A 27,410-nucleotide genomic window follows, 5' to 3' on the forward strand; every position below is an offset into this window, starting at 1 on the left:
TCCATGAGGAAGTCAGAGGACAACTTGGAGGAGTCAATTCTTTCCTTCCACCATGTAGGTCCCAGAGATCAAATCCAGGTCTTCGGGCTCGGCCATCTCATCTTCTCTGCTGGTTTTGTCTGTTCTACTTTGAGACAAGGTCTCATGCAGCTCATGAGGCCTCTTGCTGGCTGTGTAGCCAGGACTGGCCTTGAACCTCTGATTCTCCTGTCTCCCAAGAGCTTGGATTACAGTTGTGCTTACCTTACCAGCTAGAAATTACATTTTTGTCTGTTTGAGACAGGGTTTCTCTGTGTAGCTCTGGCTGTCCTGGAACTCACTATGTAGAAGCTAGTCTTGAACTCTTAGAGATCTGCTTGCTTCTGCCTCCTGGGTGCTGGGATTTAAGGTATAAACCACCAAGATTGGCTTAGAAATTACTTGAAGAAAAGGTTTATTTATTTTACTTTATGTGTATGAAATATTTACACACATATGTGATGTATACCACATGCATACTTGTTGAATCCTCCAGAACTGGGGTTATGGATAGTTATGAGCCACCATGTGGGTGATGGGAATCAAGCTCAGGTCCTCTTTGCAAAAGGTAACATTTGCCCTGTGCACAATTTTAGTCCCAGTACTCGAAAGGCAGAGGCAGGAGAGTATCTGTGAGTTCCAGGCCAGCCTGGTCTACAGAGCTAGTTCCAGGATAGCCAAGGCTACACAAAGAAACCCTGTATTGAAAAACAAAACATAACAAAAAAGTAACATGTGCTCTTAACCAATGAGCGTCTCTCCAGATCCTAGAAATTACTTTGTACATGGGCTATGTTTTACTGATTCTTCATGATAGAACTTACTGTGGAAGTCACAAAGTTGTTCTGACTTCCTCATGTGCACAGTGGCATGTGTGCCCACATACTAACACAGACAATAATAAAAAAAATAAAAAAGAATTTAAAAGAATTTAACATCTCAGGGAGATGTTTGGATCTCCATTTGTGGGGTCTTGGATATCTGAGGGGAGAGCCAAAGGATTAAAGAGTTACAAACTTTTTTCTCCCTTTGTTTGTATAATGTTCTTTCTACAAACCAGCCATTGTAAAAGGCTGTCTATAAACACAGTTTTTATTTATTATTTACTTATTTATTTATTTATTTACTTATTTATTTATTTATTTATTTATTTATTTATTTATTTATTTATTTATTTAGTATACAGTGTTTCTGTCTGCATGCATGCATGCCAGAAGAGGGCATCAGATCTCATTACAGATGGGTATAAGCCGTTATGTGGTTGCTGGGAATTGAACTCAGAACCTCTGGAAGAACAGCCAGTGCGCTTAACTTCTGAGCCATCTCTCCAGCCCTAAACACAGTTTTTAATCGCAATGATCTCATCTAAAGCCTCATCACCACTCTGTAACATAGTAGCAGGTGTTAACTGCATGATGCTGTCTCTGTGAGGCAGACAATTAGAAGTCCATGCAGTGAGCCCGTCTGCCACAAGGACAGAACCTTTTTTGACCTAATGAAGCTTACTTGTTGGACTCTTTTGCAGAGATTCTGAGTTGGATTAAGAATTTACAGCTGGAGAGATGGCTCAGAGGTTAAGAGCACCAACTGTGCTTCCAGAGGTCCTGAGTTCAATTCCCAGCAACCACATGGTGGCTCACAACCATCTGTAATGAGATCTGGTGCCCTCTTCTGTATACATAATAAATAAATAAATCTTAAAAAAAAAATTTACAGCTAAACCGGGTGGTGGTGGCACATGCCTTTAATCCCAGTAGTCAGGAGGCAGAGGCAACAAGATCTCTGTGAGTTCCAGGGCAGCCTGGTCTACATAGAGATTTGCAGGACAGCTAGTGATTTGCAGGACAGCCAGGGCCATGAAAAGACTCTGTCTCAAATAAACAAAATCCACCAAACACCAAAAAGAATTTACAGCTAAGAACTTGAATTTGAGTCAGATTGCCTGAATCATAGCTAAGTCCTAGTCTACGCCGTTAAGTAATTTAAAGTAGAATCCCGAATCTTTTGTGAAATACATTAACAACTCAGGAATTTGAGGGTTTTGAGAAAATACGAAACAAAGCAAGTTGTGCAGGGCGTGGCACAAAACTTTCAGAGTGCTGCTTCTTATTCTAATAATATTTTATTGCTGGACGGTGGTGGTGCACGCCTTTAGTCCCAGCACTCGGGAGGCAGAGCCAGGAGGATCTCTGTGAGTTCGAGGCCCGTCTGGTCTACAGAGCGAGATCCAGGACAGGCACCAAAACTACACAGAGAAACCCTGTCTCGAAAAACAATAACAAAAAAGAACGTTCTATTATTGGCTTTTGCTCAAGGTGGCTCCCTCAGCTGGGCGTGGTGGCACATGCATTTAATCCCAACATTCAGAGGTAGAGGCAGGAGATCTCTGTAAATTCGAGGCCAGCTTGGCTTACAATGTGAGTTCCAGGCCAGCCAAGGATATACAGTGATGTCTGGGGGAAAAAAATGGCACCTTCCATGGCCAACTCTGCACTTGGTGATGTCCCAGAAGCATCTGTTGCTCTGCAGGCCCTGGAGCCACGGAACACCAGGCACCAATCTTCGTGGGATGCATAGACAAATACAACAGACGCTAGGGTTCGCGCCTTCGACGTCGTCTGGGCTTCGTGGAAGGTGGCCCCAGCAGAAGGCGAGGCTGCCCCACCCCCCCAAAGACACTCAGACTCGCGTCCGGAAGTGGAGGCGTGACTTCCGGCGCGCGCAGATGACGCACCGCACAGGGCTTCCGCGTTGGGAGCCGGCAGCATAACCTGGGTCGGAGAGAGCTGGGGTCCCGGCTGCGGGGCGGCCCGGGGGCCCGGGGTGGGGATGCACCGGCGCGGGGTGGGAGCTGGCGCCATCGCCAAGAAGAAGCTCGCCGAGGTGAGCGGGAAGGAAGCCGGGCCACAGCCTACTCTGCCCGCCAGACACCGAATTCTCCCGGAGCGGAGTTCTCTTCCCCTAAATCGCCTCCTGACAATCTGTAGAAGACAGGTTTCCTTCCCCGGAGCCCGGGAATGAGTGCACTGGAGTGTCAGGAAGCCGCCGATTAAATCATTATTTAAGACAGATCCTTGCCCTTACATACTAAAGCTGTGGCAGCACAATGGGAGCCTTAGCGCTCACTGTCTCAACTCATGCCGGTCTTTTTGTCTGACAGGCCAAGTATAAGGAGCGAGGGACTGTCTTGGCTGAGGACCAGCTGGCCCAGGTGAGTGATTGTAAGGCTCCAGGCAGGAAGGGAGATCGAACAACGCTGGTCAACATACCTTTGATGGTATAGATTGTCTAGACTGAAATCCAGGTTTCGTTTTAGGGAGATTTGCTAATAATAGCTAAGATTTTTTGAGTGATTAGACTTGTGCATCCCCTCCCTTTTTGTTATTTTACTTTTTAAGATGGTGTCTCACCTTGCCATTCCCCAGTCTCAGTTTCCTGAGTAGCATATGCTATGCACCACTCCCCCTGCCCTGTATTTTTTACATACATGGTCGTGGTCAATCCTCATTACAATTCCATGCCAATGCGCTGGGAATGTAGCTCAAAGGTAGAGTGTTTGCCTAACATGCACAAATACTTGCGTGCCATTCTCAGCACAACAAAAGTTTAAACACATTTTCTTTAAAAATAAGGATAACTTCTCCCTAAGAATACTAATATTTATTTGCAAATATCATTGGAGTGGGAATAGCATAGCATTAGGAATACCTAAGCAAGTTGGATCCATGAGCATGTCTGAAGAAGTTGAGACAAAAACTTTTTATTTTATGTTATTGTTTTGGTTTTTCCAGACAGGGTTTCTCTGTGTAGCTTTGGTGCCTGTCCTGGATCTTGCTCTGTAGACCAGACTGGCTTCGAACTCACAGAGATCCACCTGGCTCTGCCTCCTGAGTGCTGGGATTAAAGGCGTGCACTTAAGAAAAAGTTTTTGAAATCATTAATATTACATGAGATACTTTAAATGATAATCTTTAGTCACAATGATTTATTAATGGTGTTGTTTAAGTTTAAACAGTCTGTTGGGCAGGTGCCTTTTTTGGAATTTTGTATTATTTGTTTTTTTGAGACAGGCTCTCTATGTAGTCTTGGCAGTCCTGGAACTCCTGGAGATCCTTCTACCTCTGCCTTCCAAGTGCTAGGATTAAAGTCATGTGCCACAGGGCCCAACTTTTTTTTGGGGGGGGCAGTGGTTAGGGTCTCACTGTGTATCACTGGTATGGAATCAGCTCTGTTGACCAAGCTGGCTTTGAAATCAGATATCCACCTGCCTCTGTCTCCCCACTGCTGAGATTAAAGGAGTACACCACCACACTCAAATCCTTTATTATGGTGTTTTATTTTTTGTCATGCTTTGTATTAAACCCAGGGCCTGGCATATGCTGAGTATGTGTGCCATCACTGAACTGTACCTCAACTCACAGTCTTTATTTTAAATATCTCACAATAATGAAAATATGCCTCATCTGTTGAACCTGACAGTTATAATAACTGGGCCCACACAGGAGGATGGATGAGTGATAGGTGCGGGTTCCTTCTCTAACATCACCTTTTTGTGTATGGACTCTGATGGGTTTTGTGACTGGTGAAGAGGAGGTGGTGGATCAGCTCGAAATGGGCCCTTGGTCTGAGCAAAAATAGACACAGGATGTCCTTTTAAATTTTTAGAAAGATTTTGTTTTAGAGAGAAGGTTTGAGACAGGGTTTCTCTGTGTAGCCTTGGCTGTCCTGGAACTCGATCTGTAGACCAAGCTGGCCTTGAATTTAACAGAGATCCACTTGTCTCTGCCTCCCAAGTGCTGGAATTAAAGGGGTGCACCACCACCGCTCAGCTTTGTTTTTTTTTTTTTCTTTTAAGTCATGATCTCATTGTGTAACCCAGTCTGGCCTTGAACTTGAGATCCTCCCTTTTCAACATCCCAAGTGCTTGACCACATTTCCCAGCTAGATTATGCTTCTAAGAAGCAGTTATTTTGGGGCTGGAGAGATGGTTAATCAGTTTAGAGTGCATGCTACTCTTGCAGAGGACCTGGGTTCGATTTCCAGAACCACATGGCAGCTCACAAGTGGCTATAATTCCAGTTCCAGGGCATCCAAAAATCTTTTTTTTTTTTTTTTTTTTTTTTGGTTTTTCGAGATAGGGTTTCTCTGTGTAGTTTTGGTCCTGTCCTGGATCTTGCTCGGTAGACCAGGCTAGCCTGGAACTCACAGAGATCTGTCTGGTTTTGCCTCCCGAGTGCTGGGACTAAAGGCGTGCGCCACCACCTCCTGGCCCAAAATCTTATTACCTCCTCAGGCCCCTATACACATGTGGTACACATATATACACTCAAACATTCACACATAAGGTAAATAAATATTAAAAGATAAATAAATAAGGCTGGGTGGTGGTGGCTCATACCTTTAATCACAGCACTCAGGAGACAGAGGCAGGGGATCTCAGATTTCGAGGCCAGCCTGGTCTACAAAGTGAGTTCCAGGACAGGCTCCAAAGCTACACAGAGAAACCCTGCTCTGAAAAACCAAAATAAATAAATAAATGAAAGCTCTTGTTTCTAGGGAATGTGGCACATAAGCGTTAACTGAGAACAGTTATTAAAAGAATAAAGAGATTTCTGGTAATTTTATGTGGAAAATGAGAAAGAGACGTTGGGTCAGGAATGATTCCTCTCGGTGCCCTGAAAGTTGTTCTTTGTTAATTAGGAAAGAGAAAGGGTGATGCAGGAAAACAACTCATCATAATATCCCCAAGGTTACAGCTGGCTCTGGGCTGCAGCGTGCTCCACCGTACCAGTTCCTTTTCTGGAGTTGGCTCTAGGAGGAACAAGAGTTAAAGGTTCAATAACCAATGCAATCCCAATCCTTAGTCCTCAGCCTTCCCATTCAGCCTTTCCTCTAGTGGCTAAACACAGATTGTTTGATGTACCTTCAGTTGAGTGGATTTCTCCAGCAAGGAGAAAAAAGCACATTAGACGTCCATGTTGGTGTCCGGACAGGGACACATGAAGACAAATACAGGTTTTAGAATGGAGGAGACAACATCATCTCCTTTCTGCCTTCAACACAACTGTGCAGAAGGGTGGACAGGGGGAGAGCACAGAGCGGAGCATCACTGCAAATGCCTGTAATCTCAGGACCTGGGAAGTGTGAGCAGGAGGATCAGGAGTTCAAGGTCATCTTCCACTAATATTACAGTGAGCTCAAGCCTGGATGGGCCCCATGAGACCCTGTCTCAAAAAAAGGACAAAAACAAAGAGAAAGCACAGAATAAACAGGGTCATTATGATCTTTGGGAAACTGGTTCCTTTTTTTTTTTTTTTTTTTGGTCATATTTATTTGTGTGTAGTGTATGGGCTCCTGCCACAATCCATGTGAGGAAGTCAGAGAACAGCTTACAGGGAGTGGCGCTCTCCTTCCACCATGTGTGGTCCAGGGATAAAATTGAGGTTGTCAGACTTGGCAGCAAGTGCCTTTACCCCTGAGCATCTCACCAGCCAGAGACTGGGTATTTTAGACTCTTCTCTGCCACCGGGCTGGGAACCTATCTTTAGCCTTGGGTTGCTCTGATCTCCCCGCTGGTCTTTCTTAACAGATGTCAAAACAGCTGGACATGTTTAAGACCAACCTAGAAGAATTTGCCAGCAAGCACAAGCAAGAAATCCGGAAGAACCCTGAGTTCCGAGTCCAGTTCCAAGACATGTGTGCTACCATTGGGGTGGATCCTCTGGCCTGTAAGGGGTTATCTGTGGGGCCTGGTGTTCTTGTAAGACCCTTAAGGGCGAGAAGTTCACTTGTGGTCATCACCTCTGTGGGGCATCTCTAGATGGGCCTGCAAGGACATACGGAGGATGTGTGTTTAGGGAGCATGTAGGAGGATGGTGTCTGCCCTTCTGATGTGGAAGGTGGAGAGCCTGGAGTGCAGGCTGTAGTCTGTGGGTATCGACTTCCCTTGGACAATTTGTAGGGCACCTTTTGTTTCTTCCTGACTTTCCTCTTATTACTTTAAATATTTATTTGATTTATTTAAAAAAAGTATTTTACAGATTTATTTTGATTATTTTTAAATATGTGTATGTAGGATATGATGTGCACGTGAGTACAGGTGCCCTCTGAAGCCAGATCCCTTTGGAGCTGGAGTTATAGGCTGTGGTAAGCTGCCTGACTTGGGTGCTGGAAAGGAACTTGGGTCCTCTGGAAGAGTAAGAAATGCTCTTAACTGCTGGGCCATCTCCAGCCCCATAAAGAGAAGAATTTTCCTCACTATGTAGACTGTAGACTTTCCTCACTCTGAGCCTCCAACTCAGAGATCTGCTCACCTCTGTCTCTCTAGTCCTGGGATTAAGGGTGCGCGCCACCACACCTGGCTCGCTTTATTTATTTATTTATTTATTTATTTATTTATTTATTTATTTATTTATTTATTTGTTTGTTTGTTTGTATGTATGTATGTATGTATGTATGTATGGTTGTTTTGTCTGCTTTCTTCTTTCTTTTTTTTAAAAGAATTTATTTATTTTTATTTTATGTGCATTAGTGTATGTTATGTCTGTATGAGGGTGTCGGGTACCCTGGAACTGGAGTTACAGACAGTTGTGAGCTGCCATGTGGGTGCTGGGAATTGAACCCAGGTCCTCTGGAAGAGCATTCAGTGCTCTTAACCACTGAGCCATCTCTCCAGCCCCTTTGTTTGTTGTTTGTTTATGTGTGTGGTCGGTTTGTCTGCTTTATTCATTTATTTATTTATTTGTATGGTCGTTCTTGCCTGCTTTATTTATTCATTCATTTATTTGTTTGTTTGTTTATTTGTGTGTATGGTTGTTTTGTCCACCTGTGGACCACCTGCATGTCTAGTGCTCAGGGAGGCCAGAAGAGGGCTGAGTTACAGTTGTGAACCATCATGTAGGGGCTGGGAACTGAACCTGGGTCCTGTGGAAGAGCAGCCATAGCTACTGAGCCATCTCTCTAGTCCCAAGAGAACAATTGTTTATTTGTTTGTTTGTTTTGTTTTAAGACAGGGTTTCTCTGTGTAACTGCCCTGGCTGTCCTGGAATTTACTCCCAAGAGAACAATTTTAATGACACAATACTGGCTCATGCCGTCAGTCAGTAAAGGGCTGTATGAAGGAGAAGATAGTCTCTTGATTCTGTCCTACACACAGGTCAAGTACCATTGGTACTTTAAAGGATGAGTGGTCCCTGACTCAGGGTGCTTCTGCCCACCCTTAAATTTTTTTAAAATAATTTTTAGTCATGTGTATATATGTGTGTATTGTTTAAACTTATGCCACGTGTGTGCATGCCTTCAGAGCCTAGAAGGGGCTGGTGAACCCCCTTATCTGAGCTCATAGGTGGTTGTGAGCTGCTTGACACAGCTGCTCTGAACCTGGATCCTCTGGAAAGGTAGCCGGTGCTCTTAATTTGCTGAGGTATCTCCAGTGGCGTGCACCCCTATCCCCCACCCCCTTTTGAGAATTTTAGTATGTAGCCAAGGCTGGCTTTGAACTCAGGGTCTCATGTAGACTAGGTTGGCTTCAAACTAGCTGTATCTTATACCTCTCAAATGTTGGATCACAGGTATATGCTGCTCTAGCTCCCTTGAATGCATTTTCAGTTCATAGTAAGGGGTTTACTAGGACATGATCCCATTGTAAGTGGAGGAGCTCTCTAGACAGCTTGTGTGTGTGTAGGGGTGGTGGTGCAGGTCAAAGGACAACTTTGGGTGTTGTTTCTCAGGGTCTGGAAATCACGCACTAGCTAGGCTGGCTAGCAAGTGAGTTTGGGGGATATGCTTGTCTGCTTGTCCTGGGTTACAAGCATATTCTACATGCCTGGCTTTTTTTCAACATGGGCTCTAGGATCAAACTCAAGTCCTCACTTTACCAACTGAGTTATTCTGCTACCCTCCCACCCCCACTTTGAGACAGAGGCTCATGTAGCCCAAGCTGGCCTCAAACTTGCTATGTAGCTGAGGATAGCTTTGAACTTGCTTATCCTCCTGCCTCCCCCTTCAGAACGCTGGGATTGCAGGTCTGCACTCTGCATCGAAGTGCCTGGCTGAGAAGAAGTCAGTAGTAAGTGAGGCGGGACTTGGGTTAGGTAGGAAGACTTCCCACAGGCTAGGAGCTTTAATACAGTATTCCAAGAAGAGAAGGGATGACAGTGAATAATACAGCTCTTATTTTTCTGTCTTTAGCTGGAAAAGGGTTCTGGTCTGAGATGCTGGGCGTTGGGGACTTCTATTATGAGCTGGGTGTCCAGATTATTGAAGTGTGCCTGGCCCTGAAACATCGGAATGGAGGTAAGGGAGGTTGGGTCTTGTGGCCTGGGCGTCTCTGATTTTCTTTCTAAAGTCCTATAGCTTGCAAGCCTGCAAGGCCTTGAGACATCTTAGTTGTTTCATGTGGTTGAGTCCCTTGCTGGTCTCCACAGCCAAGGGTACATAATATGGAGGCAGGAGGTTGGCCCTGTACTCGAGTGTACCCTCGTCTGGGTTATGATGTTCTCATTGTGACTATAGGTAGACCTATAGGCCTAATCTGTCTCTCTGAAGTATGTATCCGAAGTATATATATATCATCTCTTAGCAGGTGATGCCTGCTAAGATTTATGACCTTAAAATTGGACATCTGGGACCAGTGAGGTGACTCAGCATGTAAAAGTGTTTGCTGTGAAGCTGGGCGGTGGTGGTGCACACCTTTAATCCCAGCTCTTGGGAGGCAGAGCCAGGCGGATCTCTGTGAGTTCGAGGCCAGCCTGGTCTACAGAGCGAGATCCAGGACAGGCACCAAAACTACACAGAGAAACTCTGACTTGAAAAATAAAAAAAAAAAAAAAAAAAAAGACATATTTGGGACTGGAGAGATGGCTCAGTGGTTAAGAGCACTGACTGTTCTTCCAGAGGGTCCGGGTTCAATTCTGAGCACCCACATGACAGCTCACAACTGTCTGTAACTCCAGTTCCAGGGGATCCGACACCCTCACACAGACATACAGTCAAAACACTAATGCACATAAAATAAAAATAAATTATAAAAAAAAAAGTGTTGCTGTGCAAGCCTGATTACATGAATTCAACCCCTTTATCCCACATAAAAGTGGAAGGAGAAAACTGACTCCACAGAGTTGCTTTCTGACTTCCATATGTACATCGTGGCATGGCTACACAAATATCCCACACATAATACAGACACACACAGCAATAGTAAATAAAAATAAAAATAAATCTTGCTTTCCAGTAAGGGATACACCTGTAATTTCATTACAAAAATATCAGGAAGAATCACAAATTGGAGGCCAGCCTGGGCTATTATAGTAAGGTAAGGCTACCTAGGTTACATAGTAACCCTATCTCCATAAAACAAAACAAAGCCAGGGCTGGTATAGCACACCTGTTATCCCAAACACTCAGGAGGCTGAGGCAGACAGGTTTCTGTGAATTCCAGTCGAACCAGGGCTATATAGTAAGACATCCTGTCTCAAAAAAAAGGTTCAGTTACCGTGAGTTGTTGGAGGCCAACTGTTCCACATAGTTGGAGGCCTGCCTGGCTACCTGACAGAGACACTGTCTCAAACCAAACAACAATCAAATTGGCCCTCTGGTAGTGTCATCTTTTTGTTGGTTTGAGACGAGGTCTGGCTGGCTGTGTAGCCCAGGCTGGCTTGGAACTCATGGTCTGTCTTAAGTCTCCTGAGTGCAGGGAATCTTGGGGTAGGCCACCATGCTTGTCTGCCTTCATTTTCAGATTTTCCTGGGCTCCCCAGGAAACGAGGTCTCAGGCCTCGCTGTTTTGGTCTGACCTGTTCCTTTAGGAGACTGAGGACTAGGGTGACATTTGTTCCTTGCCGTTGACTGGAGAGGCTGTCGTGTATTTCAAGTGGGTGGAGCCATCTAGGTGATGTTTTCGTTTTCTTTCTGTCCCTCTCCAACAGGTCTGATAACTCTGGAGGAGCTACATCAGCAGGTGCTGAAAGGAAGGGGCAAGTTTGCTCAGGATGTCAGCCAGTAGGTCCTGCTTCCAACCCCTTAGAGAATTAAGGAGTTTTTTGAAGAAAGGGTCTCTGTGTAGCCCAGACAGCCCTGGAACCTCACTATGGAGCGCAGAGTGGCCTTGAACTCATGATATCCTACCCACCTACACCTTTTTTTCTTTGAATTTTATGTGTATAGGGTTTTTTTTTGACCACGTGTATGTCTGTATACTATGTGTGTACGGTGCCATGGAGGCCATAAGACAGGTTCAGATCCCCTGGAATTGGAGTTAGAGATGGTTGTGAGTTGCCATGTGGGTGCTGGGACTCAAACCTAGGTCCTCTGAAAGAGCGGCCCATGCTCTTAACTGCTGAGCCGTCTCTCTCCAGACCCGCCACTTCCTGAGTGTTGGGATGACAGGCCTGCACAACACTTGGCTAGAAAGAACACTTTCTTTTTTTTTTTTTAAAGATTTATTTATTTATTATGTATACAGAAGAGGGCACCAGATCTCACTACAGATGGTTGTGAGCCACCATGTGGTTGCTGGGAATTGAACTCAGGACCTGTGGAAGAGCAGTCAGTGCTCTTAACCTCTGAGCCATCTCTCCAGCCCAAGAACACTTTCAAAATCGTACAGCACCTTCTTCATAGTCCTCTAGTGTTGAGGCCAGCTTTGGAACCATGCTTTATCTTCTGCACAATAGAAATACGTTCCTTTTTTCTACTTTTGGTGGTATTGCGGATCGAACCCAGGCCCTTACGCTAGGCAAGGACTGTATCACTTGAACTACACACCTAGCCCTATAAAAACCTTTTTTTTTTTTTTTTTTGAGGCAAGGTCTCAATATGTAGCCTGGAACACAGTATGTAGGCCAGACCGGCCTTAACCTCACAGAATTCCACCTGTCGCTGCCTTAGTAGTATTGAGATCAGAGGTGTGTGCCTCCACATCTGGTATATGTTAAGTTTTTTTATTTTTTGGTTTATGTTTGTTTTTTTGAGACAGGGTTTCTCTGTGTGGCCTTGGCTGTCCTGGAACTTGCTCAATAGGCCAGGCTGGCCTCGAACTCACAGAGATCCCCCTGCCTCTCCCAAGTGCTAGGATTAAAGGTGTGTGCCACCACCGCCCGGCTGTTAAATTTTTTAATGGGATGAGATTTGGCATCAAGATTAGAGCAGGCACCTAAAAAGGCTGGGGACCAAGGCGAGGGTCAGGTGATGGGGCATACATCGGCCTAGTTGACCCAACTGTGTGAATCCAGTTGAGAAGAGATAGATGGCTGTTTCAGATGTAGCTCCCAAGAGACCAGCCTCAGATAACATACTGAAGACCAGGAATATTGGGAAAAAAGCAGTGGCAGAAGACTGCAAGCTGTGCTCTATGCACATCAGTTTTTTCAGAAGACAGGGGGAGCTAGTATATTCAAAGAGTTGAGTCTGCTCTAGGGTACCGGAAGGGCATTCAAACCCCTGATGTCCTTCCTCTGGCAAGGGGTGTGAACCTCTTTGTGTGTGCTTAGCACAGGTTCTGTGGGTTTTTCTCTTCATGAGTTGCAACTGTAATCAGAAAGTGTTGCAGTAATCAGCTGCTGGCCCTTATAAAAATGCTCGAGGGTTCTCATTTGTAGTCACACTAGAGCCTGTTGGCCCTTTGGTCACTGTTTTTTTTTCCTGGAGCTGAGGCCCGAACCCAGGGCCTTAGCGCTTGCTAGGCAAGCGCTCTACCACTGAGCTAAATCCCCAACCCCCTTTGGTCACTGTTTTACTTACATATCTGAGTGTCGGGCTGATCTGCCAAGGGTCTTTAAGCTGCTCTTCCTCACTCTAGAGACGACCTGATCAGAGCCATCAAGAAACTGAAAGCACTGGGCACTGGCTTTGGCATCATCCCCGTGGGCGGCACTTACCTCATTCAGTCTGTTCCAGCTGAGCTCAATATGGATCACACCGTTGTGCTGCAGCTGGCAGAGGTAGGGTGTGCCTTCCGAGTGCTGAGGGGCAGTCTGGGCTGGAGTCGGGAACAGTTTCCTCCTGTCTACTGCTCAGGCCTTTTGCAGACTGTCTCATGGATGAACTACTCATGCCTGTGCTCAGTCAGCAGACATTTATTGAGCAATTACAGTGCAAAGCGCTTATCAGGCTGCAGGACAGAGAGGCTGTCCCTGCCCTTGAGTTTAGTCAGGTAGACAGACATGCAGACGACTCACTTTCTTGGGGGCAGACAGACCCTCTGATGTCTTAAACTCTTTTGTGGATTCCTCACAAATTTAGAACTTTGCCAGTCCCCCTAACCTCAGTTCCTCAGCATGCCTGAAGCATAAACATCCCCCATCATCCTCATCTTCATGACATAGGGTAGAGGTGTTCATTTTTAATTCTGTAATGTAAAACAAAATAAGCAAGGGCTTTCCGTGTTGGAGGATGGGTAGGGTGAGGTGGTGCAGCGGCTTCATGTTTAACTATTTAGATGAAATTTATGACAATCCCTGTTTCTTTTTGGTTAACCATTCTGAATCTTCTCTTGGCATACTTGGGAATTCTCTGTGAAGGTGTAATTTGGTATCTTAGTGCCTCGGACCCCAGTTTTTAAGGTTGAATTGGCCAGTCTTTCTCCATCCTCTCTTCTGCAAGTCACCTCTCTGCTGTGAACTTTCCCATTCTTTGTGTGCTCAGGCTTGTTGAAGGCAGCCTGACCAGATAGATGTCCTGCTTCTAGGCAGGTGCTATGCTCCAGGGAATGAACGCTAACTGATTCAGTTCCTATTTTTCCTTCCTTCAGAAAAATGGGTACGTGACCGTCAGTGAAATCAAAGCCAGTCTTAAATGGGAGACGGAGCGAGCACGGCAAGTGCTGGTAGGTGACAGAGATGGCCCTGAGGTCAGAGCAGGCAGCCTTGCTTTATAAACCCTCTTACCTTGAGGCCTGCTACTGTAGCACTAGCGGGAAGCTTAGCATCTCTGCCAGTGTCACTGAGAGGGCAGAACTTCCTAAAGCTGGCCTCTTACCTTGATAGGCACACTTGCTACCAAGGGACCAATGATACCCACTAGCTTTCCTGGACACATGAAACCTGGAGCTGCTGGTCAGTCATGACAGTAATATAGTTTGTACTGGAAATTATAGTACAGAGCCAGGGGAATTGGTAACCACTTAAGATAATTACTTCTCTGTAATTACAAACTGTATATTATATGGTGGATAATTTTGTATATACAAACTTGTGCCAATGAAACACCTAGGCTAAGAGAGAATGAAAGAGCACTATTTTCGTACCTTTTCCTTATCCCAGCAATTCTTTGCATTTCTATCTGTAAAATAGAGAACATAAAATATGTGCCTAACAACACTGGACACAGCTTATCTTAGGAACCCAGTTGATTGTAGTTGAAGTATGGTCCTTCCCATTTGCTCCCCGCCAGTTATCTCCAAGCCATCGAGAACACTGACCTCTACTTTGCTCTGGGGAGCTGGAGACAGAAGCAGTGACTTTGACACCATATAGCACAGACTGCTGGAGCTTTGCATTCTTTCCACTATCTCCCATTATACTGCAGCCGGACAAGTTAAAATACCTGGTGCCATTTGTTCACACCTTGGCCAAAGCCAAACACAGCATTCCCACTTGCGTGTGTGAACAAATGAAGGCACATGTAGCATGCCTGAAAACTTTTCAGAAGCTAGAGTAGGTGTGGGGGTGCTTAGCTCTCCAAACGTCCCCATAAATCCCTTTCCTCAATTTAGTCCTCTTCTTTCCTCCAGGAACACCTGCTGAAGGAAGGACTAGCCTGGCTTGACCTACAGGCCCCAGGGGAGGCCCACTACTGGCTACCAGCTCTCTTCACGGATCTCTACTCCCAGGAGATCTCAGCTGAGGAGGCCAGAGAAGCCTTCCCTTGACTGTGTGGAGAGGTACAGAGCAGCAGACCGGGAGGGGACCTGCCTGTGAATAAACCTGGACAATTTTGTTTATAAAAAGTTCATTCCAAGTCCTTCTTTGTCCCCCCAGTATTTATTTTTAAAAGTGACTTCACATTTCATCTGTTTTGTTGGAAGCCTCGTTCATCCAGTAAAGATAACTCAGAAACAGATAGCAGCCAGCACATAAAAAGATGTGCACAGAACACCAACAAATTCACGGTGCCAGGCCACGACACGGTGTCACATGGCTAGCCTAAAAAAAGCTGAGACCAGTTACCACTCCACTAATTCCATCCCTGCGGGCCTAGGCTCTCACAGTAAGTCACTGTGACTTATCTGCAGTGTCTTTTTTTTTGTTTTTTGAGACAGGGTTTCTCTGTGTAGTTTTGGTGCCTGTCCTGGCTCTCACTCTGTAGCCCAGGCTGGCCTCAAACTCAGAGATCCACCCGGCTCTGCCTCCTGAGTGCTGGGATTAAAGGTGTGCAGCACCACCAGCCAGCTTTCAGGGTCTTCTGTAGAGGTTCTAGTTTGAGAGACTGGAATCTGGTGCAGTTCATGGGCAAGTCAACACTGCATTTTTTTTTTTTTTTTAAGATTTATTTATTATGTATACAGTGTTCTGCCTGTATGCCAGAAGAGGGCACCAGATCTCATTATAGATGGCTGTGAGCCACCATGTGGTTGCTGGGAATTGAACTCAGGACTTCTGGAAGAGCAAGCAGTGCTCTTAACCTCTGAGCCATCTCTCCAGCCCCAACACTGCATTTTGTTCAAATTCCTCACTAGCTCCTGACCAAGTCCTGTAGACTCAAGGTGGGGATTACCGAGTCCCTACCTTATGCTCTTTCACATACACTGCCCATTCATCCTTTAAGCAGGTATCTGATTTCATGGGGAGTGAATGCCAGAGGCTGTTGGCATAGGCAATGCCAAAGCCAAAGCCTGGCTCTACTAGCCCCAGAGCCCATTTCCCCCTATCACTGCTCTCATGGCACAGGCTGGCAGGACATAATGTGCATTGGATATCTCCTACACTCAGGATCAACCAAGAGGAAAAGCCCTGCCTCAGAAAGCAAGACTCTCTCACAGCAAAGTGAATGAGGTGGCAATGGGGAAGAGACTCAAGTTCATAGCCCAGTATTCATGAGTGCTGGATCAGTACCTGGACACGGAAACACAGCGACTTCTCCATACAGAGAAATCCTTCAGCAGACATAGCCTGGGCCCATCTCTACTTCCATCTGTCCTCATAGGACATGCTCAGTCCTGAAAACTATTTTTGAATCCACTGAGGGTTAGTTGTTCCTTTCATTGACTCCTAAGGGCATAGCATAAAAAAAAAAAAAAAAAAAAAAGCCCCTCCATTTCCAAATAACATAATACTAGCCATAGTTTTCTTCCCACAAACGTTCCAGTTCTCAGTGTCCAGAAACTGAAGATTCCCCTCCTATAGTTACTTGGCCCGGGTAAGGTATGGTGAACACTGATTCCATGTTTTTACACAAACCCTCCCACACCCACAGGCGCTTCCTCCTTCTGCCAAAACAAACTTTATTGCACCAAAAAGGAAAAAAAGAAAACTTCATTTATGTACAGTCAGATATAAAGACATCTCTTTGACTCCTGTGCATATATTTCCTCAACTTAAGATTAGGGCATAAAAGTCAGGCTGCTATGCCGGACATGCTCTGCCCCATGGCAGGGCCAAGGAGAAGATTGTCACTTGAAAGTGGGAACACTTAAATGGATGACAGACAACACTGGACCCACAGACCAAAGGCATTCTTCTCGGCCCTGGACTAGCTCTGGGAATGGAAGAGGGAAATTGGAAGCAGGGTCCCTTTTCAAGTCTCCACATCTGACCCAGCCTCCAGGTAGCCTAAACAAACTTCTGCTCCCCAAGTGGACTGTCCCCGTCCAGTTCTTGGCTTTCTGCCCTCCCAAGAGGTCCCTCTTTGTGCCCTATCTTCTCCCTGTCTCTCCATGGGAGTCCCATGATCCACAAGGCAGAGACCTTTATAGCAGCGGGCAGGGCAGTTCTCTCCCTTCCTCAGGGCTGGACACTGACCAGGAGGTCTGCATCCCATGGATCACCAACCACCTAGTAGGAGTCGTAACAGAAAACCTGCAAAGTGTGAACTCTCTCAAACTGGCAAGGATGGATTCTTCTGACTCAACCAGCTGAAGGATCACTGTAGCTAAATTGAAAAAAGGTAGAGAGCCAGTGACAGAAGGAGAGGTGAGGGAGGGGTCTCCAAATTCCCAGTCACAATCCCATCCTGCCACTGGCTCTCCATGCTCACAAAGCCCCAGGATATGGAGGTGGAGATGGAGGTGGGGCTGAAGGGAGAACAGGGACTACAGACTGGGATGGAAACACAAAAGGACAGCTAAACAAAACAGGGACTTAGCATCGTCTCCCGGTGCTCTACCCCAAGAAAAACACCCTCATTGACTAGTATTCGGGAAAATCTGTAAGAGACTATTTTATGTAGTGGCTCAAATCCCATTCACGCTGCAGCTGCCTGTGCTGGGAACCTTTCAAATCAGTGATTGTGGGAACACAGTCAGCAGCTTCTTCTGACACCTGTGCAGGCTTCCCAGAGCCCTGGGCTAAATCCCAGTGGGATTTACTTCTACCTGTAACCTAAAATGCTGAGGAAATGGTGTGAGGGAGAAAGGTGCTCAGGTGCTAGGTAAAGCTTACTATCAGCAGCCCAGACTCCACCACTGTTCCTTCTCTTTGGTCTGTCTAGAACAGTGACTATATAAATTAGGAAAAACAAAGTTATGCTGGCCCATGGGAAATAATGGGGGAAGGGAGAAAAGGGTGTTGGGAAGCCCTGCTTCAAGACTGAAGACAAACAGTTAACGAACCAGACTGCGTAAGCGTCACGGACAGCACCCCCACCCAAACTCCCAGATATCCCTATAAACCACTTGGGCATGCTCCCTCTTGGGTTCTCATTTTCTGTCTTCTCCTATTCCTAATTAGCTGGCCCTGCAGAGAGGTGTGTTGGTTGTTTAGCTTTGCCAGAGGCCATCACTCCAGGCACTCTTGCAAAAGTACCCTGGCCCTGATCCAGGATTGACTATAGCCCCAGGTGCTCCAGCACCAAGGAGGTCAGATTGGGAACAGCCCCACTCCCACACCCTGGGATTGAGTTTGCTTGCTTCTTGCCATCTTGCGGGATGCCGGGATGCCGACACTTTTGAAGGGAGATGCACAGTGCTTCTCCATCCCTGGGGTGAGGGGAGGGGCTCTGCTGGGACTCTCGAGTTGGGGGAGGGGCAGGGGAGCAGGGTCTAGACCCTCAGGCTCCCATGCAGGTCTGTTTCTGTCCCAGAGGAGCTGCTGTCAGAGTCCATTTCAGCGTTCTCGTTATGGAGCCTCTCCAGCACTTTCTGCCGAATCACTCCTAGACGCATCAAGAGGGACTGGTAGTCAAAGTGGCCCCGCTTCTCTCCAAAAGGGTCCTGTGGGGGAAAAGGATACAAGGGTATGGAAGATTCAAGTCTACAGCTCAGGCTAGAGTGCAGCTTTGAAATGCAAGCTCACCTTCTGGGCCACAGAGCAGAGGAGCGCACAGCGCAGCACAGGGGTCCAAATGACAGTTACTGCCCCAAATAGGTCCAGCTTAGGCTTACGCTAAAAACATGTCTGCATTCTCAAAGGAAGCCAATATGCAGAGAGGACATGGGGGAGTTCTGGGAGGTAGCAAGGAGAGTGCAAGGTGGGTCTGTTTTCTTTTTAATTTTTTTTGAGATTTTTTTATTTTATGTGTATGAGTATATTGCCTATATGTATGTTTGTGCAGTACATATGTGCAGTGCCCATGGAATCCAGAAGACTGCTTCAGATCCCCTGGAACTGGAGTTATGGACAGTTGTGAGCTGCTATGTGGGTGCTGGGAATCAAACCCTGGTCCTCTGGACGGGCAGTCGGTTCTTTTAACTACTGAGTCATCTCTCAAGCCCTGAGGGCCTGTGTTTTCATTCAGCTAACCTCTGAAAACTCAAGAAAATAATCTCCCTCCATCTTCTGTCCTCACAGAGGACACTCTGCTTTTTTAAGGTCACAGGTAGGTCTAAACTCAGTACTGACTTCCTGATAAGCACCTGCACTCTTTCCCCAGAGATGTGCACTCCTATCCAGGTTCCTGGGCAACGCTCCAGGGTCACCTAGCCTTGATCTCAGTCTGTGTCCTTCTGTGTCCTCTAGATCAAAGATCACTAAGCTTTTTTTTTTTTTTTTTTTTTTGAGACAAGGTCTCACTGTGTAGCTCTGGCTGGCCTGGAGTTCACTTTGTGAACTACACTGACCTTGAATTCAGAGATGGGCCTGCTTCTGCCTCCCTAGTGCTGAGATTAAAGACACGTGCCACCACACTCAGCCAAAGATCACTAATCATTTTGTAGATGTAACTGTCTTCAAAGTATCAAAAGTAACTATAGTTGGAGTGGAGTATATTAAAAAATAAAAACAGAATTTTTGAAAGTAAAATATAGGAGTGAGTTCCAGGTCAGCCAGGGTTACGTAGTAAAACCCTAACTTAAAAAAAAAAAAAAAAAAAAGAGGTGGACATGGCGCACATGACTTTAATCCCAGTACTTGGGAGGCCAATCTCTGTGAGTTTGAGGTCAGCCTTGTCTAGAAAGTCAGCCCCAGGACAGCTAGGGCTATTACACAGAGAAACCCTGTCTGGTGGTGGTGGTGGTGGTGGTGGTGTGACGGGGAAGAAAGGCTATACAGGGATTGAATGGCAGCAAGTTCACATGGATAAGGTTCAAGCAAATGGGACCTTTCTTTGCACGTTAATCACATACACACAAAAAACTACACAATTTACACTATTCCCTCCTCTGTGCATTCGTCACAAAAACCCCTTCCAGTTTTTTCTTTTATGGTTATAAAGATTCATTCTCTAAATCCCGTGAATCCTATGCAAGTGTACTACAATGAACTATATCCTCAACCAACTTCTCCTATTAGTAGCCAAACATCAGTCTAAGGAGGTGTCAGTGGGTACCAGTCAAGGTCGCTGTAACAATGGCCTACCCTTTCATTCCCAAGGGTTATAGTCCTCGAGGCTGGAGTCTATCTTTACTTGGGGACTATCAGTTCTTCAAATGTTCTTCACCCTTGGCAACATTTCCCTCACCCCCATCTACCCAGGTCCTGCTCCTCCCATTCCATCCCTCACTGAACATCTGTTTTCCTTCACAACCTGAATGGTGGTGATCACTACCAGTGACATTTCCTCACGAAGAACAGACTTGGGCAGGCTTCCTCTAATGTCCCCTAAAAAGCAGTTCGTGAAACAAGTTCATTCTTAGCCTGTCATGTCCTTTGTCCTCAAGCAAGGCAGGTAAGCAGACAGAGAAACTACCAAGAACAAACAACTACTGTTAAGGGTGCTGCAGAAATAGAAACAGCCCAAGAGCTGGATCCAGAAAGCCATGAGAGCTTAGTCAACTGACTAATTCATCCCAATCTCATTTTTCTTTTGGGGGCTACAAAGTTTGAACCCAGGCTCTTCCTCCTGCCAGGCAATTCGACCACTAAGCTAAAATCCTCAGGCCTTTATTTGAAGAAAGGGTCTCCTTACATTACCCAGGCTGCCTGCCACCATCTCTCCAGTAACTGAGACTCCAGGTATGTACCACCACATCTAGCCAAGCCATCCCATTTCTAAACAAGACCACCAGCAAGGAAGCCAAATCCACTGAGCTGATGCTCCAAGACAGGAAGACTCTAATCTTTTAACCAAGCAGATGAGTCTATCTATGACTTGGTCAGTAACACTCTCTTTGCTAAAACAAGCCCCCTCCCCCGCTATATATACTCTGTTTTCAAGACAGAGTTTCTCTGTGTAGCCCTGGCTGTCCTGGAACTTGCTTTGTAGACCAGGCTGGTCTCAAACTCAAGAGATTTCCCTGCCTCTGCCTCCCTAGTGAAAACAAGCCCCTCTTAAGCTGGATATAGTGGTACATGCCTTAATCCTAAGCACTTAGGAAACAGAGGAAGGCAGATCTCTGTTAGTTCCAGGCAAGCTTGGTCTGCTTAGGGTTCTAGACAGCCAGGGCTACATAATGAGACCTTGTCTCAAAACAAATAAAGGCCTTTCCTTAATCGGTATTAAAAAAAAAAAAAAATGCATCAGGGTCTTACTATGTAGTCCAGGCTGGCCTCTAACTCATAGCATTTTTCTCCTGCCCAAGCCTCTCAAGTACCAGGATTACAGAAATGCATCACCATGTCCTGCCCGTGCTTTTAAAATTATGACTGTATGCATGATCTGTGTGTGTATGCCATGGCATGCATACTGCAGTCAGAGGACCAAGGACAACTGTGGTGTCAGTTCTTTCTTTCCTCCACCTTTACATGGGTTCCACAGGTTAAATTAAATGCCTATCCACTGAGCCATGTTACTGGCCCCATCACAGCCTATTCTTAGATGAAGCTAGGACACATTTCCCCAGCAAAAGCGAAGAATGAACTAGTTACCACCTTTAGAGTAGGAATCACCACGACACCACACACTATGGCTAACCTAAACCACCTTGCCCTGTGAGCTCTTAGGGTCAGGCACAGAATTCTAACTCTTTATCATCTTTGAGACTCTGAGCAGTCTAGATGTTCTTGTTAGAGTAGAAAGGACTAGACTAGAAAGGAAGGGGTTATGATGCACGTTCTAGAACAGATTGTTCCCACTTGAATGAGGATGACTATGCCATGACTAGAAACCATCTCTATACATGTTCTTAAGCAAGCCAGTTTTTTCTCTGGCTTTGGCTTCAGCTCCTCAAACAACAAAGGATTCTTTAGTTGTGATATTTTATGAGATGTGAATGTAACCTGTATTTGGGGGGGGGGGAGTGCTGTAGAATATTATTTTAAGGTGTGTTACTCTTGTTTATGTTGTATTTGTTTAACTCTGTGAAGCTGTGTTACTTTGCCTGTCTAATAAAGATAGTCTGATGGCCTAATAAAGAGCTGAATGGCCAATAACAAGGCAGGAGAAAGGATAGACAGCACTGGCAGGAGAAAGAAGATACAGAAGGAGAAAACCGAGAGGAAGAAAGAAGTAGTCAGAGAAGGTGGAAGACTCCAAGGGCCAGCCACCCAGCTACACAGTAAGCTACAGAGTAAGAGTTACAGGAGTAAGAGAACAGGAAAAGCCCAGAGGCAAAAGGTAGACAGGATAATATAAGTTAAGGAAAGCTTGGCAAGAAACAAGCCAAGCTAAGGCTGGGCACTCATAATTAAGAAAAAGCCCTTATTTGGGAGCTAGGTAGTAGCCCCCACCGCTGCCCGCAAAAAGAGCAAAAACAGCCAACAACAGGGAGGGGGGGATTTTTCGTGTTCCATGTAGGGCTTCTAGAACTAGCAACAAGAGACTGTATTACCTGCATAGTCTGGCCTTGAAGATGCAGGCGATCTTTGCAGGCCACCTCATAAAAGTCATAATACTCCAGGAAGGACTTTTCCATCACACCCCTGGGAATTGAACAGACAAGCCAGAAACATGAGTTACAGGTTCCCCTTTCACTTCCTAATCTTAGATTTTTTTCTCTTCTTTTGGTTTTTACAAGACTTGGTTTCTCTGTATATCCCTAACTATCCTGGAACCTGCTCTATAGGCCAGGCTGTCATATCTGTAACCCTACTGCTCTCAGGGAACAGACAGGTATTGAATCCCGGGGTCTTGTTGGCCAGCCAATCGAGCAGAAATGGTCAACTCCAGCTTCAGTAAGAAACCCTGTCGCCGGGCGGTGGTGGCGCACGCCTTTAATCCCAGCACTCGGGAGGCAGAGCCAGGCGGATCTCTGTGAGTTCGAGGCCAGCCTGGACTACCAAGTGAGTTCCAGGAAAGGCGCAAAGCTACACAGAGAAACCCTGTCTCAAAAAACCAAAAAAAAAAAAAAAAAAAAAAGAAGAAACCCTGTCTCAAAATAAAATAAAACAAAAGCCAGATGTGGTGCGAAACGCCTTCTACCTCAGCACTCAGAAGGTAGAGGCAGTCGGATCTCAGAGTTTAAGGCCAGCCTGGTCTACAGAGCAAGTTCCAGGACAGCCAGGGCTAAACAGAGAAATTCTGTCTTGGGGAGAAAAAGGGAAAAAAAAAAACCAAAAAAAAACCACACACCAAAAAACAAACCCAAACCAAAACTAACAAAAAAAGAGAGAATGATAGCGAAAGACCCAATGTTGACCTCTGGCTTCCACACACCCACCTACAGGTGAGTGCAACAAACCACACAACCAAGGAGAGGCAGATAATAAAACAAAGGTTTGGGGCTCAGTGTTAGATGTAGGTCTGGAGCTAGGCATGGTGGCACACACCTTTAATCCCAGAACTCAGGAGGCAGAGGCATGTAGATCTCTGTGATTCAAGACCAGCCTGGTCTACGTTGTGAGTTCCAGGACAGTCAGAACTACATACTGAGACCCGGCATCAAAAAAACAAAACAAAACAAAACAAGCAAACAAGAAAGAATTAAAAAAAAAAAAATCTACCCTCTTTCTCCTTTTCTGTATCTCCTAACAATGGACTCTGGTGCAAAGGTCCTCCCAGGTGCAAAATGAGTCTCTAAAATGGATGGACACATACCGTAGGGGTTCAGGGCAGGGGCACTTTCCCTCCATCATGTCACAGACAGCCACTCTGATGGTCTCATGCCGGATACATTCATTATAGTTTTTACTGTCTCCTGGATGTCTTTCCTGTAATTTGAAAGATACCATAGTACTCATTTAGTCAAAGAGAAAAGTTAGTACAAAGATACTCAGGGTTAGTACAGGGTATACCACCCAAATACACACACACAGTCCAAGAACATCTTACTCATTGTAGGACCCTTGACCTCCTTATATATAAAAACACCCATTCTAGTATAGGTCAAATGATAGTAATCAGTAAACTAGATCCATCAGATTTATCCTGAGTCTCAATATAATGCCTATTAAGTAAGGATTAAGTAGGGAACAATTCTGGAACTTCCTGGTTAGTTCCTTTTCATGTCTGTAGTGTTCTACCATCACTAACTACTGTAAATTTATCAAAGGAAGAACCTTTAAACTTTTCAAACAAAAAAGTCAAAAGTTGGAGGCTAGACATATATAAATAAGTTATAAAGCACTTGGCCCTAGGGTTCTATCCCAAACATTCATATATGGATTATGCACTCACAAGCACACACACAGATTAAGCCTGGAGCACATAAGACCATCTGAAAAACAAACAAAAACCTCTATTACCTCACTTGAAAACTAGGACAATAGTTACCTCATAGTTAGCATAAACATTAAACAACACACCTATAGAGGAAGAGCACAGCCTGGAATACAGCATTACCCTTGGCAAATGTGCATTTCCTATGCCCTTTCTTTGGCAATGCAAACTAGAACATTCCTTTTTTTTTTTTGGTTTTTTTGAGACAGGGTTTCTCGGTGTAGCCTTGGCTGTCTTGGAACACACTCTGTAGACCAGGCTGGCCTTGAACTCACAGATCCACCTGCCTCTGCCTCCCGAGTGCCGGGTTTAAAGGTGAGCGCCACTACCGACCAGTGGGAAATATATTCTTGCCTACACTAATGACTAGCTTCTTTAACTACACCAATAATATAGTTAATTTTCGATCTCCAAAATAATAGATAGCTAGAGAAAGACACTACTGGGATTCTCACTATTGGGAAAGACTAAAGCAAGGAGATTAAAACTTCAAGGTCTAGTGTGGTGATATATTGTGTAACCAATATATAAAGCTTATTTGGGGATCAGAGGACAGAGCCAGCCACTAGATTAGACACAGAGGCAAGACAGTGGTGGCACACACCCTTAATCCTATCACTTGGGAGGCAGAGGTCCTTTCTGGATCTCTGTGAGTTCAAGGCCACACAGGAAACAGAGCTAGGCAGTGGTAGCATGCACCTTTAATCCCAGCACTTGATATCTAATGCCTTTGCTACCAAGTATTTGGGAAGCATACACGCCTTTAATCCCAGCAGTAGGCAGGAAGGAAGATGGCAGGGCACAGAAAGGTATATAAGGCATAAGTAAACAGGAAGTCTCGCTCTGGAGGCTGAGGAGTTGGTAAGGTGAGGTTAGCTGTGGCTTGTTCTGTTTCTCTGATCTTTCAGCTTTCACCCCAATATCTGGCTTTGGGTTTTCTATTAATAAGACCGTTTAGCAATTCGTGAGAGTACTGGAGAGATGACTCAATAGTTAAGGAGCACTTGCTGGTCTTCCAGAGGACCAGAGTTTAGATCCCAGCAATCGTATCTAGCAGCTCACAATCTCCTACAACGTCACCTCCAGGGGACTGGACACCCTCTTCTGGCTTCCATGCCATGTGCATATGTGCATACATGTACATCATACAACATGCACTCAAGTACAAGTAAAAACAATCTTACGGGGGAAAAGTTCAAAGTCTGCTTGGAGTATAGAGAATTCAAGACTAGCCTATTCAACTCCGGAGAACCTGTCTCAACATAAAAAATGCTGGGTGTGGTGGCACACACCTTTAATCCCAGAACGCAGGAGGCAGAGGCAGGAGGGTTTCTTGAGTTCAAGGCAGTATAGTCTACAGAGTGAGTTCCAGGACAGTCAGGGCTATAAAAAGAAACCCTGCCTCAAAAACCAAACCAAACCAAAACAACAACACAAAACAGCCCAAAAGAAAAACAAAAGGGAAATTCAAAAAAGGGTTAGCTCATGGTTGAGTTCCCTAAATTCAACCCCTGGTACCATGGGGGTGGAGGGACAAATAACAGCTAGCTTAGCAGAGCTATGGAGCACCTTAAGGCTATGCTGTAGAAACTTCAAAACCCCCCTGGCATGGAGTTGGAGAGGTGGCTCAACAGCTAAGGGCACCTGCCACTCTTCTAGAGGACCAGTGTTTGATTCTCAGAACCCATATGGTGGCTGATGTCTGTAACTCCAGTCCCAGGGCATCTAATACCCTCTTCCAACTCTGTGGCCATCAGGCACTCAAGTGGTGATGGGTGATATCGATCTGTATGCTGTAAATGTGTTGCTCTGATTGGTTGATAAATAAAATGCTGATTGGCCAGTAGCCAGGCAGGAAGTATAGGTGGGATAAGCAAACAAGGAAAATTCTGGAAACAAGAAGGCTGAATCAGGAGACGTCAGCCAGCCACCCAAGAGCGGCATGTAATGGCACACAGGTAAAGCCACAGAACATACAGAGTAATAAAAATGGGCTGAGTTTAAATATAAGAGCTCGTCAATCGTAGGCCTGAGCTAATGGCCAAAGAGTTATAAATAATATTAAGTCTCTGTGTGATTATTTTATAAGCAGGCCTCAGGACTGCAGGGCCCAGACAAGACCAGAGAAACTTCTAACTACAAAGTAGTGCACAGACACACACACATACACACAGGAAAAAAAAAAAATCCATATACTTACATAAAATAAAATTTTTCTAAAGCATGCTCAGAACTGATTTACAAATGACAACATTTACTTTCATTCACTAGGTTAACTCAAACCCAATCCCCCCCCCCCCCCCAGTTTCTCTGTGTAGACCAGGCTGGCCTCGAACTCAGAGAACTGCCTGGCTCTGCCTCCCGAGTGCTGGTATTAAAGGCATGTGCCATGGGTGCACCAGTTTTTAAAGTGAAAAGCACTGTGGATAATTGCACTGCCCGGCGCTCGCTCGCAGTCGCTCGCGCTCTCTCTCTCTCTCTCTCTCTCTCTCTCGTCAGGGTATCACTATTAAGCAGTCTTCCCTGGCCTAGAAATCACTACATAGACCTTGGTCACCTCTACCTCACAGAGCCACCTTGCTTCTGCCTCCCTAGTACTGGGATCAAAGGCATGCTTCACCATACCCAGCGGTTACTGTAATTCTTGCAAATAAAGGACATCCATGTCAGTTCCCTTTTTAACTCTCCTACAGCTAGCTGTGTTATGTGGGGCTATCCTAGTAGAAAAAGAGAAGACTCGGAGCTGGAGAGATGGCTCAGTGGTTGAGAGCACTGGCTGCTCTTCCAGAGGTCGAGTTCCATTCCCAACAACCGGATGGTGGCTCACAATCATCTATAATGAGATCTGGTGCCCTCTTCTTGTGTGCAGGCATACATGCAGGCAGAACATTGTATACATAATAATAAACCGAGAGAGAGAGAGAGAGAGAGAGAGAGAGAGAGAGAGAGAGAGAGAGAAAGACTTTCAAGAAGTATCTCAGAGCACTTATAGCCCCTGATATTGCAGGCTTCGGCACACAGCCCAACAGTCCTTACCTGTTCAAAGCCTGGCTCGTTGTGGTAGGGATTCTCAGTCATCAGGGATTGGATGGAGATAAGCACAGAAGAGATGCTCTGGGCTGGGCTCAGGCAGGGCCAGTCCATGTACTGCAAACATAGCAGAGGGATGGGAAGAGGGTGATGCAGAGAACAGCCAGGGAACCCGGACAGCAGCAGCATCACCATCATTAGTGACTCACCGTAAGTTTCTCTTTCACTTAATACTTGGA

At 45.6% G+C, this 27,410-nt stretch overlaps 2 protein-coding genes across 2 annotated transcripts in view; one reads left to right on the forward strand and one right to left on the reverse strand.

The window, feature by feature from the left end:
• The first annotated feature begins 2,751 nt into the window (after window positions 1–2,751).
• Window positions 2,752–14,976, forward strand: Snf8 (SNF8 subunit of ESCRT-II). Its single transcript, XM_059271607.1, has 8 exons — window positions 2,752–2,901; window positions 3,179–3,229; window positions 6,608–6,746; window positions 9,208–9,312; window positions 10,944–11,016; window positions 12,815–12,956; window positions 13,766–13,840; window positions 14,747–14,976. The coding sequence occupies exons 1-8, from the start codon at window positions 2,848–2,850 to the stop codon at window positions 14,882–14,884; spliced, it is 777 nt and encodes a 258-aa protein (XP_059127590.1). The 5' UTR covers window positions 2,752–2,847; the 3' UTR covers window positions 14,885–14,976.
• A 1,463-nt stretch (window positions 14,977–16,439) lies between these two features.
• Window positions 16,440–27,410, reverse strand: part of Ube2z (ubiquitin conjugating enzyme E2 Z) — a 15,721-nt gene continuing 4,750 nt past the window's right edge. Inside the window, 5 exon segments of the mRNA XM_059271605.1 lie at window positions 16,440–18,382; window positions 22,316–22,406; window positions 23,521–23,633; window positions 27,178–27,269; window positions 27,272–27,288. Coding sequence (XP_059127588.1) covers window positions 18,212–18,382; window positions 22,316–22,406; window positions 23,521–23,633; window positions 27,178–27,269; window positions 27,272–27,288 — 484 coding nt within the window. The 3' untranslated portion in view covers window positions 16,440–18,211.

The sequence above is a fragment of the Peromyscus eremicus genome, chromosome 8a (genome assembly GCF_949786415.1).
Source record: "Peromyscus eremicus chromosome 8a, PerEre_H2_v1, whole genome shotgun sequence".
NCBI lineage: Eukaryota > Metazoa > Chordata > Mammalia > Rodentia > Cricetidae > Peromyscus > Peromyscus eremicus.

Bases quoted from the DNA above. Each gene is read 5' to 3' on its own strand.
- Snf8 (XM_059271607.1), top strand. From the start codon at position 2,848: ATGCACCGGCGCGGGGTGGGAGCTGGCGCCATCGCCAAGAAGAAGCTC. The intron at 2,902-3,178 runs GTGAGCGGGAAG...TTTGTCTGACAG, and splicing joins CCAAGAAGAAGCTCGCCGAG to GCCAAGTATAAGGAGCGAGG. The intron at 12,957-13,765 runs GTAGGGTGTGCC...TCCTTCCTTCAG, and splicing joins TTGTGCTGCAGCTGGCAGAG to AAAAATGGGTACGTGACCGT.